Source organism: Oncorhynchus tshawytscha, linkage group LG08 (genome assembly GCF_018296145.1).
Source record: "Oncorhynchus tshawytscha isolate Ot180627B linkage group LG08, Otsh_v2.0, whole genome shotgun sequence".
NCBI lineage: Eukaryota > Metazoa > Chordata > Actinopteri > Salmoniformes > Salmonidae > Oncorhynchus > Oncorhynchus tshawytscha.
The window spans coordinates 31,553,269-31,571,449 of NC_056436.1; the positions used below are offsets into that span (position 1 = coordinate 31,553,269).

At 40.2% G+C, this 18,181-nt stretch overlaps 1 protein-coding gene across 1 annotated transcript; it reads right to left on the minus strand.

The window, feature by feature from the left end:
- Positions 1-1,360: 1,360 nt before the first annotated feature.
- Positions 1,361-11,157, minus strand: LOC112256636 (neuroglobin-like). The gene is made up of 5 exons (XM_024430021.1): positions 10,569-11,157; positions 6,793-6,900; positions 5,835-5,955; positions 5,652-5,732; positions 1,361-1,622 (listed from the first exon to the last, which is right to left on the minus strand). Exons 1-5 carry the CDS (start codon positions 10,724-10,726, stop codon positions 1,503-1,505), a joined length of 588 nt encoding a protein of 195 aa, XP_024285789.1. The 5' UTR covers positions 10,727-11,157; the 3' UTR covers positions 1,361-1,502.
- Positions 11,158-18,181: the final 7,024 nt, after the last annotated feature.

Genomic DNA, 18,181 nt, shown 5'->3' on the forward strand with positions numbered 1-18,181 from the left:
GATAAATTTACACAAACGCTTGGATTGCTTTCGCTGTAAAGCATATTTTCAAAATCTGACACGACAGGTGGATTAACAAAAGGCTAAACTGTGTTTTGCTATATTGCACTTGTGATTTCATGAATATAAATATTTTTAGTAATATTATTTGAATGTGGCGCTATGCAATTCAGCGGTTGTTGATGACAATTATCCCGTTAACGGGAGGACAGCCATAAAAAGTTAATTGTTTAACTTGGGTCAAACGTTTCAGGTAGCCTTCCACAAGCTTCCCACAATAAGTTGGGTGAATTTTGTCCCTTTCCTCCTGGCGCAGCTGGTGTAACTGAGTTAGGTTTGTAGGCCTCCTTGCTCGTACACACTTTTTCAGTTCTGCCCACAAATTTTCTATAGAATTGAGATCAGGGCTTTGTGATGGCAACTCCAGTACCTTGACTTTGTTATCCTTAAGCCATTTTGCTACAACTTTGGAAGTATGCTTGGGTTCATTGTTCATTTGGAAGACCCATTTGACCCAACCAAGCTTTAACTTCCTGACTGATGTTGCTTCAATATATCCACATAATTTTCCTTCCTCATGATGCCATCTATTTTGTGAAGTGCACCAGTCCCTCCTGCAGCAAAGCACCCCCACAACATGATGCTGCCACCATCGTGCGTCATGGTTGGGATGGTGTTCTTTGGCTTGCAAGCCTCCCCCTTTTTCCTCCAAACATAAAGATGGTCATTATGGCCAAACAGTTCTAGTTTTGTTTCATCAGACCAGAGGACAGTTCTCCAAAAAGTACGATCTTTGTCTCCATGTACAGTTTTAAATCGTAGTCTGGCTTTTTTTATGGTGGTTTTGGAGCAGTGACTTCTTCCTTGCTGAGCGGCTTTTCAGGTTATGTCGATATAGGACTCGTTTTACTGTGGATATAGATACTTTGTACCGGTTTCCTCCAGCATCTTCACAACGTCCTTTGCTGGTGTTCTGGGATTGATTTGCACTTTTCGCACCTAAGTACGTTCATCTCTAGGAGACAGAACGCATCTCCTGCCTGAGCGGTATGACGGCTGAGTGGTCCCATGGTGTGTATACTTGCGTACTATTGTTTGTACAGATGAACATGGTACCTTTTGGTGTTGGACCAGACTTGTGGAGGTCTACAATTTTCCAAGCTGTTTAAAGGCACAGTCAACTTAGTGTATGTAAACTTCTGACCCACTGGAATTGTGATACAGTGAAATAATCTGTAAACTATTGTTGGAAAAATTACTTGTCATGCACAAAGTAGATGTCCTAACCGACTTGCCAAAACTCTAGTTTGTTAACAAGGAATTTGTGGAGTGGTTGAAAAACTACTCCAACCTAAGTGTATATAAACTTCCAACTTCAACTGTATGTAGAAAATGAATACTGTAAGCGATAAATACACTATATACACAGCTAAAAGCCACGTGCCACATTTTTGTGCTATGCTCAACAGTCTCTGGGTGGAGGCCAGCCATAGCCAGGCCTCTCATCTGGGTGTGTTCCTCTTCTCTGGCCTTTCCTTGCGGGATGCTGCCTCATGGTGATGTCTGCTTGTCTCATCCTGGTAGCCCTGCTGCATAAGCCTGCTCAGGTACAGGAACAGGGTCTGGTTCACAAACACACAAGGAATTATGAGGATACCTGTAATAATGTAGAATTCGAATCAAGGTGTCTGAATGCAGGGTTCCCCCAACTGGTGAGTTTTTATTAATTTTGGAAATCTGTTCCAAAGTATTCCCACCCTTATACAGTGCCTTCAGAAAGTAGTCATACCACCCTTTTGACTTTTCCCATATTTTGTTGTGTTACAGCCTGATTTTAAAAATGGATTAAATTGAGATGTTTTTGTCAATGGCCTACAATACCCCATGGCCTACAATATCCCATAATTGAAAAGCTGAAATGTCTTAAGTCAATAAGTATTCCATCCCTTTGATATGGCAAGTTCAGGAGTAAAAATGTGTTTAATTAACAAGGCACAAGTTGCATGGGCTGACTGTGTGCAAAAAAAGTGTTTAAAAATATTTTTTAATGACTACCTCATCGTCGTACCCCACACACATAATTATCTGTAAGGTCCCTCAGTCGAGCACTGGATTTGAACCACAAAGACCAGGGATGTTTTCCAATGCCTTGCAAAGAAGGGAAGCCTATTGGCAGATGGGTAACAAAAAAGATGGTGGAGTTATTAATTATACTTTGGATGGTGTATCAATACACCCAGTCACTACAAAGATACAGGTGTCCTTCCTAACTCAGTTTCCAGAGAGGAAGGAAACAGCTGAGGGATTTCACCATGAGGCTAATGCTGACGTTAAAACAGTTACAGAGTTGAATGTTTGTGATTGGAGAAAACTGGATGGATCAACAACATTGTAGTTTCTCCACAATACTAACCTAATTGACAGAGTGAAAAGAATGATACCTGTACAGAATAAAAGATTCCAAAACATGCATCCTGTTCTCAACAAGGCCCTAAAGTAATACTGCAAAAAATGTGGCTAAGCAATTCACTTTGTGGCCTGACTACAAAGTGTTATATTTGGGGCAAATCCAATCCAATACATTACTCGCCATATTTTCAAACAGTGGTGGCTGCATCGTGCTATGGGTATGCTTGTAATCGTTAAGGACTGGGAGTTTTTTAGGATAAAAATAAACAATGGAACTAAGCACAGGCAAAATCCTAAAGGAAAACCGGGTTCAGTCTGCTTTCCACCAGACACTGGGAGATGGATTCACCTTTCAGCAAGACAATAACCTAAAATACAAGGCCAAATCTACACTTGAGTTGCTTACCAAGAAGACAGTGAATGTTCCTGAGTGGCCAAGTTACAGTTTTCACTCAAATCTATTTGAAAATCTATGGCAAGATCTGAAAATGGTTGTGTAGCAATGATCAACAACCAATTTGATGGAGCTTGGAGAAATTTGAAAAGAATAATGGCAAATGTTGTGCAATTCAGGTGTGGAAAATTCTTATATACTTACCCAGAAAGACTCACAGCTGTAATCATTGCCATAGGTGCTTCTACAAAGTATTGACACGGGTGTGAATACTTAAGTAAATTCAATATTTCTGTATTTATCTGAAAACACGTTTTCACTTTGTCATTATGGGGTATTGTGTGTAGATTTTTATTTTATTTAATCCATTTAGAATTTAGGCTGTAACGCAACAAAATGTGAAATAAGTCAAAGGGTATGAATACAGTGCCCTCCACTAATATTGACACCCTTTGTAAATATGAGCAAAACAGGCTGTAAAAAAAACATATTTATTGGTTATCCTCTTGGTCTTTCATTCAAAATATTCACAGAAATCAAACTTTCAATTAAAGTAAAATAATTGAAAGAAAAAAATCATTTCTAACATAAAACAAATATTTTTCTCAAACATATGTGTGCCACAATTATTGGCACCCCTTCATTCAATACTTTGTGAAACCTCCCTTTGCCAAGATAACAGCTCTGAGTCTTCTCCTAAAATGGGTAATGAGGTTGGAGAACACATGACAAGGGATCTGAGACCATTCCTCCATACAGAATCTCTCCAGATCCTTCAGATTTGAGGTCCAAGCTCGTGGACTCTCCTCTTCAGCTCATCCCACAGTTTTTCTATGGGGTTTAGGTCAGGGGACTGGGATGGCCATGGCAAAACCTTGATTCTGTGGTCAGTGAACCATTTTTGTGTTGATTTTGAGGTGTGCTTTGGTTCATTGTCCTGCTGGAAGATCCAATGAAGGCCCAGTTTAAGCTTCCTAGAAGAGGCTTTGATTTAATATCTACTGATATTTGATGGAGTCCATGATACCATGTATCCTAACAAGTTGTCCAGGGCCTTTGGAAGAAAAACAGCCCCACAACATCAAAGAACCACCACCATACTTCACAGTGGGGTTGAGGTACTTTTCTGCCTGGATATCTTTCTGTCTACGCCAAACCCACCTCTGGTGTTTGTTTCCAAAAAGCTCTATTTTGGACTCATCTGACCATAGAACCCGGGCCCATTGAAAGTTCCAGTAACGTTTGGCAAACTAGGCGCTTGAGTTTGTTGTTTGATGACAGCAAAGGATTTTTTATGGCAACCCTCCCAAACAACTTGTGGTTACGTAGGTGGTGTCTGATCGTAGTTTTGGAGACTTTCTAAACCCAAGACCCAACTAACGTCTGCAATTCTCCAGCTGTGATCCTTGGAGATTTTTTTGGCCACTCTAACCATCCTCCACTGTGCGTGGGGTCAATAAAGACCGAAAAAAAGGTCTGTGTAAACACAGGCTTTATGGAGATGTTGTACATGTTGTTCTATGAGATGATCTTCATTAGCTAATGTCCCTTTTTGTGTTTTTTTTAAGCATTTATGTATTCAAAACAAGCACATAAAATCTTCATAATTCATAAAGGTCATGTTAACTGACTAATATTATCTTCTAGATCAAAACGAATAAGATCTCCTGTTTTAACCTCAGACCTTATTTTTGGCGTTTATCCCTAAACCCCATTCTTCCCAATTAATTTACCCCATAGGAATGGCTGAACGAACCTGAGGTAACTCATTTACCCCATGGGAATGGCTGAACGAACCTGAGGTAACTCATTTACCCCATAGGAATGGCTGAACGAACCTGAGGTAACTCATTTACCCCATAGGAATGGCTGAACAAACCTGAGGTAACTCATTTACCCCATAGGAATGGCTGAACAAACCTGAGGTAACTCATTTACCCCATAGGAATGGCTGAACGAACCTGAGGTAACTCATTTACCCCATAGGAATGGCTGAACGAACCTGAGGTAACTCATTTACCCCATAGGAATGGCTGAACGAACCTGAGGTAACTCATTTACCCCATAGGAATGGCTGAACGAACCTGAGGTAACTCATTTACCCCATAGGAATGGCTGAACGAACCTGAGGTAACTCATTTACCCCATAGGAATGGCTGAACGAACCTGAGGTAACTCATTTACTTTTTTTTCGGACTGGTAAGCACAAGGTTGGAGTTAAGGGCAGTTCTCCATGAATCCACTAGAGGCAAGTACAGACTGTTTCAATGGAACATTTATGATAAAATACAGAGCTTCATTCACTCATTTCATTTTATTTATAATAGCCAGGCTAGTTCACTCGGTAAAATTAGCCATTGTTTTCATGGAGTCATGGAACCCATAAAACTAATTAGAAAACACAGTGACTATCAAAAAAACGAAACATTATTCACATCGTACACAGTAGCACACAGCGCAGTTTTACATTGTACTGAAATGTATATTGTACGTAATAAGAGTGTATGATATAATACTTTGTTAGTTATGTAAAGCAGGGTTACATGATGTGACAGCCATGCACTGGTTTCACAATATGGTCATTTTGGGTTAATTGAAATTTTCATGTCAGTCAACCTATCTCATCCACTGGTGATAATCTTCATCTTGACATGAATCATTGGATGTGAATAACTCTGGCACAGCAGAAAGCCAAGGGACCTCTTGGACAATAATTGGTTACACCCATGATTATACCAATTCAACGCATTCTGCTGAACATTTATACTGGGTGAATTCCTAGAAGAGCATGTGATTGACACCCACATATTAAATCACAGGGGGTGCCAAGAAAGACTGAAATCTGTACCTTCCATGCCTCCTCAAGCTCAGGGGTCCATCTCTCTTTGAGAATGGGTTGGACAGCACAGATGAATTCTGCTCCTACATACTGGAAAGAAATCACACCAGAATAGGGATGTATACATGTATCCCCCCAAAAAATGCAAACTCTAACTTTGCTTAAGATGCATCGTCAGTGTGTGTGTCTTACGCTGTAGTATTTGGGTGGGGCGTTGTAATGGTAATGGCTCCTCCCTAGCTCCACAGCCAGAACATCTAGTCTCTCCAGCTGGTCCAGTCTGGCCACACTTTTCTCAATGAAGGACATTACTCTGAGAGGAAACACAGGCCTGGATATTAGGACCCACAGGCACACCTTGATTATCACCATCATTTGATCATACAGTGGGCACTTAATGTGATCCAATTCATTTAGTCATCGTTTATCCTCTCTTTCAAAAATTGTTCTCCGTCATTAAACGCTGAAACTGAACATGGTTCCGTTGTTGCCCGTAGGCCTGTATTTTACGCCGAAGAGCATGTTAGGGAGAGTTTATGCAGAAAGATAAATATGCACAAGAATAATAAATGGGTGTACTCCCTCTGGGGGCCGGTGAGGACATTTGGCACTAATGCCTGTGCAAGTGATTTGAGGGGCACTTGGCCTTTTCCTGGGAGTATAAGCTCGGAAGGGCCGTGTGGAGATGTAGTGTACATATCCATGTCTGTCTCCTGTAATGCCACTGTATCCTTCATACCTTTGATTAAGTGGAGTCCTCAGGCTTAATTAGGTTTATTGGCCTTTTGTGGGGAGAAACACTAAGAGGCTCAGCATGCCCCAGTGACACAACAGAATGGAGAAAACACACCATTGGGAGCTGCATGTGGAGGATAAGTGTGTTCTTCACTGGCAGCAGACCTGATAATAGCTAGCCAGATAATGATAATCTCATATAGCGACCCAAACAGTGTTGACAGATCTTTGAAATAGGAAACTTAATCTCTACAGTATGTCATACATTAGTTTGCTTCCATGTAATCAGTGATGGTACATTGTGAGATATATGTAAAAAAAATATTTACATATAAAAATACCATTCCCTCTGTGGTATACCGGCTGTAGTGTATTGAACTTAAGAGTTGTACAGTGTTGTGGTGTGGCGACTGACCGTAGGCCATGTGACCTGAGCTCCCGGCTGGTTCGTAACATCTCAAGGTCCTCCACGTCTCGGAACAGGAAGAATACATCCTTGCATTCTGGATGGGTCTCAAATAACCTGTTACCAAGACAACAGACATGAGCCAGCTTCATTAAGCCTGCCTTAACCAAACTGACGTATTCATGCCCACACACAAACATCCCTTCGTCCTCCAAATTCTCCCACTGACTACGTAACAGAGTTCAAGCAAGTAAATAAGGTCTTAAAAGTCATCCACTGTTTTTTTTAGAATGTAAGTGTTGATATGGTCCTCTAGTTAAGCCATGCCTGTCTCTATCCTTGTCAATATCTTCAAGGTGGCGTTTAAAGTCATCACATCTCATCCACACAGTGATTTTAAGAAAATCTCTGAGATCTGATTGTTTGTTTGATCCCCTTGCAGCTATCAGTCGTGGCTGCTCTCTAACCCTCAGTCCTTGCCTGCTTTGCTCTGGGCCTACTATGGGCTGCAATCACAACATCAACACACTCAGTGCCAGGGGGTGTAAAACCCACTTGTCCGTCTCCTCATAGAGCTGCCTGTATTGAGTTCCCCTGCCATTTAAGGTGTCATAATTCGGTCTCCAGATGTGGTGATCTGGCCCTGGCCGTAAGAGTTCCCCTGCCCTTTCAGACACATTCATGTATAGCCTTTCTCATAGACTTTGTCGCTTTCATGATATGGTTCTATATATTGTTCTTTAAACAATTTTTCTATTTTCTATTTTATTTTATGCATTTTGGGACTGATTCAGACTTAGTAAATCGTTTCATTTTTTACGCTGCAGTCAAAAACGTGATTTTCCTCCGTTTTATATATATTTCCACACTATGAGGTTACTATCAAATTGTGAAAATTATGATAATGTCTGTTTAGTGTAAGAGCTGTTTGAAATGACCACCGGAAATTGTTGCCTGTTTTGATGGGCTGGAGTTTTGGTCTGCCTGGTGACATCACCATGTGGTAACTTATTTAATAGAGCAATAAGAAAGAAAGTTCCAAACTTCTCTGCTAATGACAGACAGTTTTCAGTTTCTCCTTCCCCACTCAGACCACTCCCAGAAAGTCCTATAAAAAGTCTTGCTTGAGAAATTAAATAGACGTTTTTGTTTATTTTTGACCATTTTAATTGAAAACAATCACAGTAAGGTACTTAATTGTTACCCAGAAATTATTTTATATTGAGATAAAAATGTCTTCATTGGTCCTTTTAACATGAGATTTAACTCACGTTGCAATACTATCAGTGAGCATTTCCAGCAGAGGTGTCTACCTTAAATATAGTCACGAAATCAGTAAACACATACCCTGCTGTGAGTTCCATAAATGTATACATCACCATTTATGGAATATACCATTAAAGCTCTGTAGGATCTAAAGGAACCATGCATGAATTACTTGGCTTTATAATGCTAATTATGTTCATAGTAATCAACCAATCATCTCCTCTTTTTTTGTGTTTTCCCTCATCCCTCTAGTCAGTCATTTTATGAAGTGAGGTATAAGAGCTTTGCACATACACTTTGATTTGCACCTTTTGCTGCCTCTGTGTGTGAGGGACAGAACCTTATTTACACTCAGAGTTGTATCTCAGTCCATTGCTACTGTCAGAAACACAAGACCCTTGAAATAAATGAATAGGAGCAGAGAAGAGGTGTGTGGGGTGATTTCAAAATAGGTCTCTGAATGGTGGCTATGTTGCATTAAAAATGAATGTTTTTTTAATGCATTTTGGCTGATAATAAAACGTGTACTATAAGTGATACGTCTCAGGGGACTTAAGTTGACACATGAATGATATGGAATTATGCCACAATTACTAGAACCGTTAAAGAACAACAGTGAATGACAAAGTATGAACAGGGAAGCAAAGTAATACATGCTGAAGAAAAAAAAAACATTTTCTGGACATATGCTGCACTGAATGCAGACCTGAATAAATTGTACAATTCTGTGGTTAGGTGAAATGGATGTCAAGATCAGTGGATTTCGAGATGAGTCCTATTCCGGGCAAAGCTGTTAGGACATATTCTTTACTGTGAATGTCATTCTCACTTTATAGGCACAATGTAATTCATACCACACCTCGCTGATGTGAGAGCACAGGGGAAACGACCCTGGTCTCGTTTTCTCCCACATACAGAAAACCACGGTACAAGAGCTCGACACTTTGATCTAGTGTATTCCCTGTACTTGAGGGGTTTGAAGTGGAAGTGGAATTCTAATTCCTGCTCTCTCATATGCAGTAGGTATTTCAAAGGCTCGCCTTTGATAGAAGAGTTTACATTTCCTCACATAGCATACACACAGCATGATCTGTACAGTCCATCAATTACATTTCCACTGTCAGCTTATAGAAAATACATTCCCTGGTGAGACACTCTTGGTCTAGTAGTACACAGAGCAGAGGAGGGCAACAAGGTGGAGTCTTCACAGTGCTGCTGGTCTAATTGAATGTGCATGCTGTTAACCTGAGGACAGCCTTGCTGATAACCCAAGGTCAGCCTTTGTTTCTAGGGGCCTTGAAGTGACCTTAAACCAAGGAAGGCCCCAGTGGTCCCAGGCCAACACGCTAAGGTCAATCTCTTCAACTCTCTGGATCTCCTCCAGGCCAGGGACACATTGACCTGATTGGGCTTGAAGCCATCTGCTGTGCTGTGCCTGGTGGTCTCTCTCTCTCCATCTCTCTCCACTAACAGCCATAATGTCTGACTACATTAGCACCAAACTAGGAATGCATTGTGCACTCAATATTCATGTTTTTTTTCTCTGTCTGCGAGCTATTACATTTCAAAGGCTGGCTATTGTGCTCGATGCAATGTATTTTCTTTGCTGTGAATGTCTTTGTTTGTCAGTAGATGGGAAGAGGACTGGTGCTGTATATTTGTTATGCAACATTGAGATGTAATGTTGGATGATGGGAGGGAGGGAACACCCTCCAACCCCTTCATGAAAGTCTCCAAGCCCCAAGGCAGAAGGATGTGGCAGAGGTTAAAGAATATGACTATCTACAGTTGCTTGCTTGTGAGCAGAGGTTAGGCACAATGTCACAGTCACATTCAATCATTGAGCCCCGAGACTCCTCTCTGTTGTGGACCAAATAATGTTTCTCCCTAAAATGCCTTGAGAGCTTTTTGGCAGCACAAGGAGTGACATAATTTTATTAGGATGATGTGGCTTAATTCTCATACAATATAACAATTATAATGTGTTGATCCTACATTTTGATCCTACTGTTTCCACAAAGTCATATGTATTGCAGCTATAATTAACACACATAGACAAATAACTACTGTGTAATAACAGTTTGAGTAATGTGAAGTTGGCATATTCTTTAATTTATAGTCATGTATGGGCCTGAGGGCACACAATGTGTTGTGAATAATGAATGTATTTATTGTCATGTTTTTAATTTCGTATAACTGCCTTAATTTTGCTGGACACAATGTAGAGTAGCTGTAATGGGGATCCATATTAAATACAAATACGTCATGAATGATAATAAACGTAGCATTAGTCACTTACAGTATCATGCAGTCCCTGCGGTCAAACTGTCTTTGTTCTAGCCAATTTATTCAATCATTTCTGGAATGTATTTATCTCTTATTTGAAGTTGAGAGCAATAGTGTTGAAGAGTTTTGCCTTTCTATGTGCGAGATGTGTATTATGAAAATGTTCAGTCTGATAAAGCGAATATCTAACTTGCTTACAAATAACTAAAACAAAACTATTCAAAACATCTCACCTGACGAACATAATAATTCCAACTTTCGCAATGTCCTCCTGGATAACTTTCCAGGACTCTTTGATCATCTGGATTTGCTTCTCGTTGAGATGCGCAACATCTTCTTCCGTTGTCTCTCCAAGTGTTTTCGGTGCCAGTCCTGATATTGCGCAGCCCATTCTTCTTTGTACAGTACAATTAACTTAAATGTAGGTAACCTTCTTTAGTAATAACACAACAGACGCAAAAATAACCGAATTACTGCCGAGAGAAAGGTCTGCTCCCCTGGCATATGGTTCACGTATACTCCTCTTGCGCGTATGGCTGTAAATCTAGGCTACACCAGAGGTTCCCAAAATGTTCCGTTCCGGGGACCACCAAATCGCTATCAAAAGATCGGGGATTCGTATATATATTTTTACATAAAATATCTTAGCAGTTCATTTTTTTGAAATGAATGTAACACATTAAAATGCTATTTTTATTATTATGAACAATTTTGATTGTGAAAAGTAAAATACAATTTCTTACAACATTAATAATCCCAACTGTTATTAGAATTCATTGATTTATTATAAAACATCTAAAATAGTCACAGACGACCTACAATACCCCGGAACACAGATTGGAAACAACTGGGCTACACCATCCAGCATGAATGGGATTCAGTGATATCCAGAGCGCAGGTGTGCTTCGTAATAAGTGTTCATTTTCTGTAACCTTGAGGGGAGGGGTAACATTTTTTTCCCATAACTACTGCCAAAAGCACAACGATGAATACTGTAGTAGTCTATGCATCTTATGTATGTATTTTATAGGCTTCATATAGGTAAATATGACCATAGTTTATAATATTTCTATCATATTTCCAGGGGCGTTTCCAAGATTTGAAGACATTGGATGCTTAGCCCAAAGCCAGAGGTGTATGGGGGATTCCTCCCCCGGAGAAGAACAATTTAATTTCAGCAGCTACATGCATTAATCTGGTGTACTTTGAGACGAACATTGAGAGATTAGAGCACTAAGAATTTTGGAAAGAAAAATATAAAATAACATTCATTATTAATGTGGATGAACAATGCCTTTAAAATAGGACTTGAAGAAAGACTTGCAGGGGGGTATGTTTCCCAAGTACAGGGGGTTTGAAAATGTTAACTATAACAATTCATTTCTCCAAGGTACCCCACCTTGAATACAAAAAAACACTAAAGGTGGTTGAGGCTGACACTTGTTGCTGACACTTGTCATCATGCAATACAAAAGCAAGATATTTTACGTTTAAGGGCTAATGAGAGTCCCCTTACCATCTCTTCCTAGCTGCTTATGCACACTACTCAAATTAATTCATAATTAAGGTAACAGACATTTCAATATAGTCTATTCTCACTTTTATAACTGACAATCAACATAGAACATAACACATGAATGCCGACAAAAATGAATAGCCTCTTGTAATTTATTTTTAAAGACAAGTAGGTGTCACGACTTCGGCCGAAGTCTGTCCCTCTCCTTGTTCAGGCGGTGTTCGGCTGTCGACGTCACCGATCTTCTAACCATCACTGATCCACTTCTCATTTTCCATTGGTTTTGTCTTGTCTTCCTTCACACCTGGTTCCAATCCCATCAATTACATGTGGTGTATTTAACCCTCTGTTTCCCATCATGTCCTTGTCGGAGATTGTTTGTTTGTATGTTCGTGTATTATGTATTGGTGCGCGACGGGTTCTTGTACCCACTTTTATTTATGTTGTATTTTTGGTTTTGGAGTTTATTAAAGTTTATTAAACGACTCCATTTATACCAAGTCCGATTCTCCTGTGCCTGACTTCCCTGCCACCGACACACACGTTGTTACAGTAGGTATATTTGATTTCAAATACGTACAGTGGCTTGTAAAAGTATTCACCCCCCTTGCCATGTTTCCTATTTTGTTGCCTTACAACCTGGAATTAAAATATGTTTTTGGGGGGTTTGTATCATTCGTTTTACTCAACATGCCTACCACTTTGAAGAGGCACAACTACTCCAGCTCCTTCAAGTTGGATGGGTTCCTGCTGGTGTACAGCAATCTTTATTAAGCCATACCACAGATTCTCAATTTGATTGAGGTCTGGGCTTCGACTAGGCCATTCCAAGACATTTAAATGTTTCCCCTTAAACTACTCGAGTGTTGCTTTAGCAGTATGCTTAGGGTCATTATCCTGCTGGAAGGTGAACCTCTGTCCCAGGCTAAAATCTCTGGAAGATTGAAACAGGTTTCCCTCAAGAATTTCCCCGTGTTTAGCGCCATCCATCATTCCTTAAATTCTGACCAGTTTCCCAGTCCCTGCCGATGAAAAACATCCCCACAGCATGATGCTGCCACCACCATGCTTCACTGTGGGGATGGTGTTCTCGGGGTATTGGAAGTGTTGGGTTTGCGCCAGACAGAGCATGTTCCTTGATGGCCAAAAAGCTCAGAGTACCTTCTTCCATATATTTGGGGAGTCTCCCACATGTCTTTTGGTGAACACCAAATGTGTTTGCTTATTTTTTTCTTTAAGCAATGGCTTTTGTTCTGGCCACTCTTCCATAAAGCCCAGCTCTGTGGAGTGTACGGCTTATAGTGGTCCTATGGACAGATACTCCAATCTCCGCTGTGGAGCTTTGCAGCTCCTTCAGGGTTATCTTTGGTCTCTTTGTTGCCTCTCTGATTTAATGCCCTCATTGCCTGGTCCGTGAATTTTGGTGGGCGGCCCTCTCTTGGCAGGTTTGTTGTGGTGCCATATTCTTTACATTTTTTAATCATGGATTTAATGGTGCTCCGTGGGATGTTCAAAGTTTTGGATATTCTTTTATAACCCAACCCTAATCTGTACTTCTCCACAACTCCACAACTCCCTGACTTGTTTGGTGTGCTCCTTGGTTTTCATGGTGCAGCTTGTTTGGTGGTGCCTCTTGCTTAGTGGTGTTGCTCTGGGGCCTTTCAGAATAGGTGTATATTTACTGAGATCATGTGACAGATCATGTGACACTTAAATAAAGTCTACCCGTGTGCAATCTAACTAATTATGTGACTTCTGAAGGTACTTGGTTGCACCAGATCTTATTTAGGGGCTTCCAAGCAAAAGGTGTGTACACATATGCATGCACCACTTTTCAGTTTATATTTTTTGAATTTTTCTTTGAAACAAGGTATTTTTACCATTTCACTTCACCAATTTGGACTATTTTGTGTATGTCCATTTTAGGAAATTCAATTAAAAATCCATTTAAATGACAGGTTGTAATGCAACAAAATAGGAAAAATGCCAAGGGGGATGAATACTTTGCAAGGCACTGTAGTTCCACCAGCAAAATTGGGATGAAGTGGAATAATAAAAAAGGACGAGAAATAACAGTAACCCAGCCTACTGTTCTTGCCGACAAGCACTAATTATTATATATACAGTGCCTTCTAAAGGTATTCGTACCCCTTGATTTATTCCACATTTTGTTGTGTTACAGCCTGAATAAAAAAGGTATTAAATATATTTTCTCACCCATCTACACACAATACCCCATACTGACAAAGTGAAAATATGTTTTTAGACATTTTTACAAATGTATTGAACATGAAATACAGAATGATCTAATTTACATAAGTATTCAAACCCATGATTTCGATACCTGTATTGTGCAACATTTGCCATTATTATTTTCATAAAACTCAGTCATATTGGTTGTTGATCATTGCTACACAAACATTTCCAGGTCTTACCATAGATTTTCAAGTAGATTTTAGTCAAACTGTAACTTGACCACTCAGGAAAATTCACTGTCTTCTTGGTAAGCAACTCCAGTGTAGCTGTTTCAAGTTATTGTCATGCTGAAAGGTGAATTCATCTCCCAGTGTCTGGTGGAAAGCAGACTGAACCTGATTTTCCTCTAGGATTTTGCCTTTGCTTAGCTCCATCCCGTTTCTCTTTTATCCTGAAAAACGTCCCAGTCTTTAATGATTATAAGCCTACCCCTAACATGATGCAGTCACCACTATGCTTGAAAATATGGAGTGTGGTACTCAGAAATATGTTGCGTTGGATTTGCCCAAACACAACACTTTGTATTCAGGATAAAAAGTTAATTGCTTTGCCAAATTTGTTGCAGTATTACTTTAGTGATCTTTTGGGCAAACAGGATGCATGTTTTGAAATATTTTTTATTCTGTACAGGCTTCCTTCTTTTCCCTCTGTCAGTTAGGTTAGTATTGTGGAGTAACTGCAATGTAGTTGATCCATCCTCATTTTCTCCTATCACAGCCATGTTTTAAAGTCACCATTGACCTCATGGTGAAATCCCTGAGCGTTTTCCCTCCTCCTCAGCAACTGAGTTAGGAAGGACGCCTGTATCTTTGGAGTGACTGGGTATATTGACACACCATCCAAATTGTAATTAATAATTTCACCATGCTCAAAACGATAATCAATGTCTGCTTTTTATGTTTACCCATCTACTAATAGGTGCCCTTTGTCGAGGCATTGGAAAACCTCCCTGGTCTATGTGGTTGAATCTGTGTTTGAAATTCATTGCTCAATTGAGGGACCTTACAGTGTGTACAGAGATGAGGAAGACATTCAAAATCATGTTAAACACTATTATTGCACACATAGTGAGTCCATGCAAATTAACCACATTTTTACTCCTGAAATTATTTAGGCTTGCAAGAAAAGGGGATGAATACTTCTTGACTCATGACATTTCAGCTTTTAATTAATTTGTAAACATTTCGAAAAACAATTACACTTTCACATTATGGGGTATTGTATGCAGGCCACAATCCATTTTATATTTAGGCTTTAACACAACAAAATGTGGAAAAAGTCAAGGGGTGTGAATAATGTGTGTGTGTGTATATATACAGTTGAAGTCAGAAGTTAATGTACACCTTAGCAAAATACATTCAAACTCAGTTTTTCACAATTCCAATTGAATCCAAGTAAAAATTCCTTGTCTTAGGATCACCACTTTATTTTAATGTAAAATGTCAGAATAATAGTGGAGAGAATGATTTATTTCAGCTTTTGTTTCTTTCATCACATTCCCAGTGGGTCAGAAGTTTACATACACTCAATAAGTACTTGGTTTTATTGCCTTTATATTGTTGAACTTGGGTGAAACGTTTTGGGTAGCCTTCCACAAGCTTGGCACAATAAGTTGGGTGAATTTTGGCCCATTCCTCCTGACAGAGATGGTGTAACTGCGTCAGGTTTGTACGCGTCCTTGCTCACACACGCTTTTTCAGTTCTGCCGACACATTTTCTATAGGATTGAGGTCAGGGCTTTGGAATGGCCACTCCAATAACTTGACTTTGTTGTCCTTAAGACATTTTGCCACAACTTTGGAAGTATGCTTGGGGTCATTACCCATTTGGAAGACCCATTTGCGACCAAGCTTGTCTTGCGATGTTGCTTCAATATATCCACATAATATTCCTCCCTCATGATGCCATCTATTTTGTGAAGTGCACCAGTCCCTCCTGCAGCAAAGCACCCCCACAACATGATGCTGCCACCATCATGCGTCATGGTTGGGATGGTGTTCTTTGGCTTGCAAGCCTCCCCCTTTTTCCTCCAAACATAAAGATGGTCATTATGGCCAAACAGTTCTATTTTTGTTTCATCAGACCAGAGGACAGTTCTCCAAAAAGTACGATCTTTGTCTCCATGTGCAGTTTTAAATCGTAGTCTGTTTCTGGTGTCCTTTGACAGCTCTTTGGTCTTGGCCATAGTGGAGTTTGGAGTGTGACTGTTTGAGGTTGGGGACAGGTGTCTTTTATACTGATAACAAGTTCAAACAGGTCCCATTAATACAGGTAACGAGTGGAGGACAGAGGAGCCTCTGAAAGAAGTTACAGGTCTGTGAGAGCCAGAAATCTTGCTTGTTTGTAGGTGACCAAACTTATTTTCCACCATAATTTGCAAATCAATTCATTAAAAATCCTACAATGTGATTTTCTGGATTTCTTTTTCTCATTTTGTCTGTCATAGTTGAAGTGTACCTATGATGAAAATTACAGGCCTCTCTCATCTTTTTAAGTGGGAGAACTTGCACAATTGGTGTCTGACTAAATACTTTTTTGCCCCACTGTATATATATACAGTGCAGGGTCAAAACTTTGGACACATATACTCATTCAAGGATTTTTTTTTTTTTTACTGCTATAGAATAATAGTCAAAACTATGAAATAACACATATGGAATAATGTAGTAACCAAAAAAAAGTGTTAAAATCCAAATATAAGTTATATTCTTCAAAGTAGCCACCCTTGGCATTGATGACAGCTTTGCACACTCTTGGCATTCTCTCAACCAGCTTCATGAGGAATGCTTTTCCAACAGTCTTGTTGGAGTTCCCACATATGATGAGCACTTGTTGGCCGCTTTTCCTTCACTCTGCGGGCCAACTCATCCCATACCATCTCAATTGTGTTGAGGTCGGGTGATTGTGGAGGCCAGGTCATCTGATGCAGCACTCCATCACTCTCCTTCTTGGTAAAATAGCCCTTACACAGCCTGGGTGTGTGTTGGGTCATTGTCCTGTTGAAAAACAAATGATAGTCCCACTAAGCATAAATCAGATGGCATATCACTGCAGAATGTTGTGGTAGCCATGCTGGTTAAGTGTGCCTTGAATTCTAAATAAATAACCAACAGCTTCACCATCAAAGCACCATCACACCTCCTCCTCAATGCTTCACGGTGGGAACCACACATGCGGAGATCATCCGTTCACCTACTCTGCATCTCACGAAGACACTGCGGTTGGAACCAAAATTATCAAATTTGGACTCCAAACCAAGGGACAAATTTCCACCGGTCTGATGTCCATTGCTCGTGTTTCTTGGCCCAAGCAAGTCTCTTCTTCTTTTGGTGTCCTTTAGTATTGGTTTCTTTGCAGCAATTTGACCATGAAGGCCTGATTCATGGAGTTTTCTCTGAACAGTTGTGGAGATGTGTCTGTTACTTTAACTTTGTGATGCATTTACTTGGGCTGCCATTTCTGAGGCTGGTAACTCTAATAAACATATCCTCTGCAGCAGAGGTAACTCTGGGTCTTCCTTTCCTGTGGCGGTCCTCATGACACCCGATGAACTCTGTATGTGGTTCCCACCGTAAAGCATGCTTATCTAATCCAGATATACAGCGCCTTCAGGAAGTATTCAGACCTCTTGACTTTTTCCACATTTTGTTGTTACAGCCTTATTCTAAAATAGATTTCTTTAAAATCCTCAGCAATCTACACACAATACCCCATAATGACAAAGCGTAAACAGGTTTTTAGAATTTTTTTGTACCAAGAAATGTCTGCAGCATTGAAGGTCCCTAAAAACACAGTGGCTTCCATCATTCTTAAATGGAAGAAGTTTAGAACCACCAAGACTCTTCCTAGAGCTGGCCGCCCAGCCAAACTGAGCAATCGGCAGAGAAGGACCTTGGTCAGAGGTGTGACTAAGAACCCATTGGTCACTCTGACAGAGCTCCAGAGTTCCTCTGTGGAGATGGGAGAACCTTCCAGAAGGACAACCATCTCTGCAGCACTCCACCAATCAAACCTTTATGGTAGAGTGGCCAGACGGAAGCCACTCCTCAGTAAAAGGCACATGACAGCCTGTTT

Excerpts from the sequence above, each read along its gene's own strand:
- LOC112256636 (XM_024430021.1), bottom strand. The coding sequence starts at position 10,726 with ATGGGCTGCGCAATATCAGGACTGGCACCGAAAACACTTGGAGAGACA. Across the intron at positions 5,956-6,792 it reads CTCAGGTCACATGGCCTACG|AGTAATGTCCTTCATTGAGA; the intron begins GTCAGTCGCCAC and ends GTTTCCTCTCAG. Across the intron at positions 5,733-5,834 it reads CCCCACCCAAATACTACAGC|TATGTAGGAGCAGAATTCAT; the intron begins GTAAGACACACA and ends ATTTCTTTCCAG.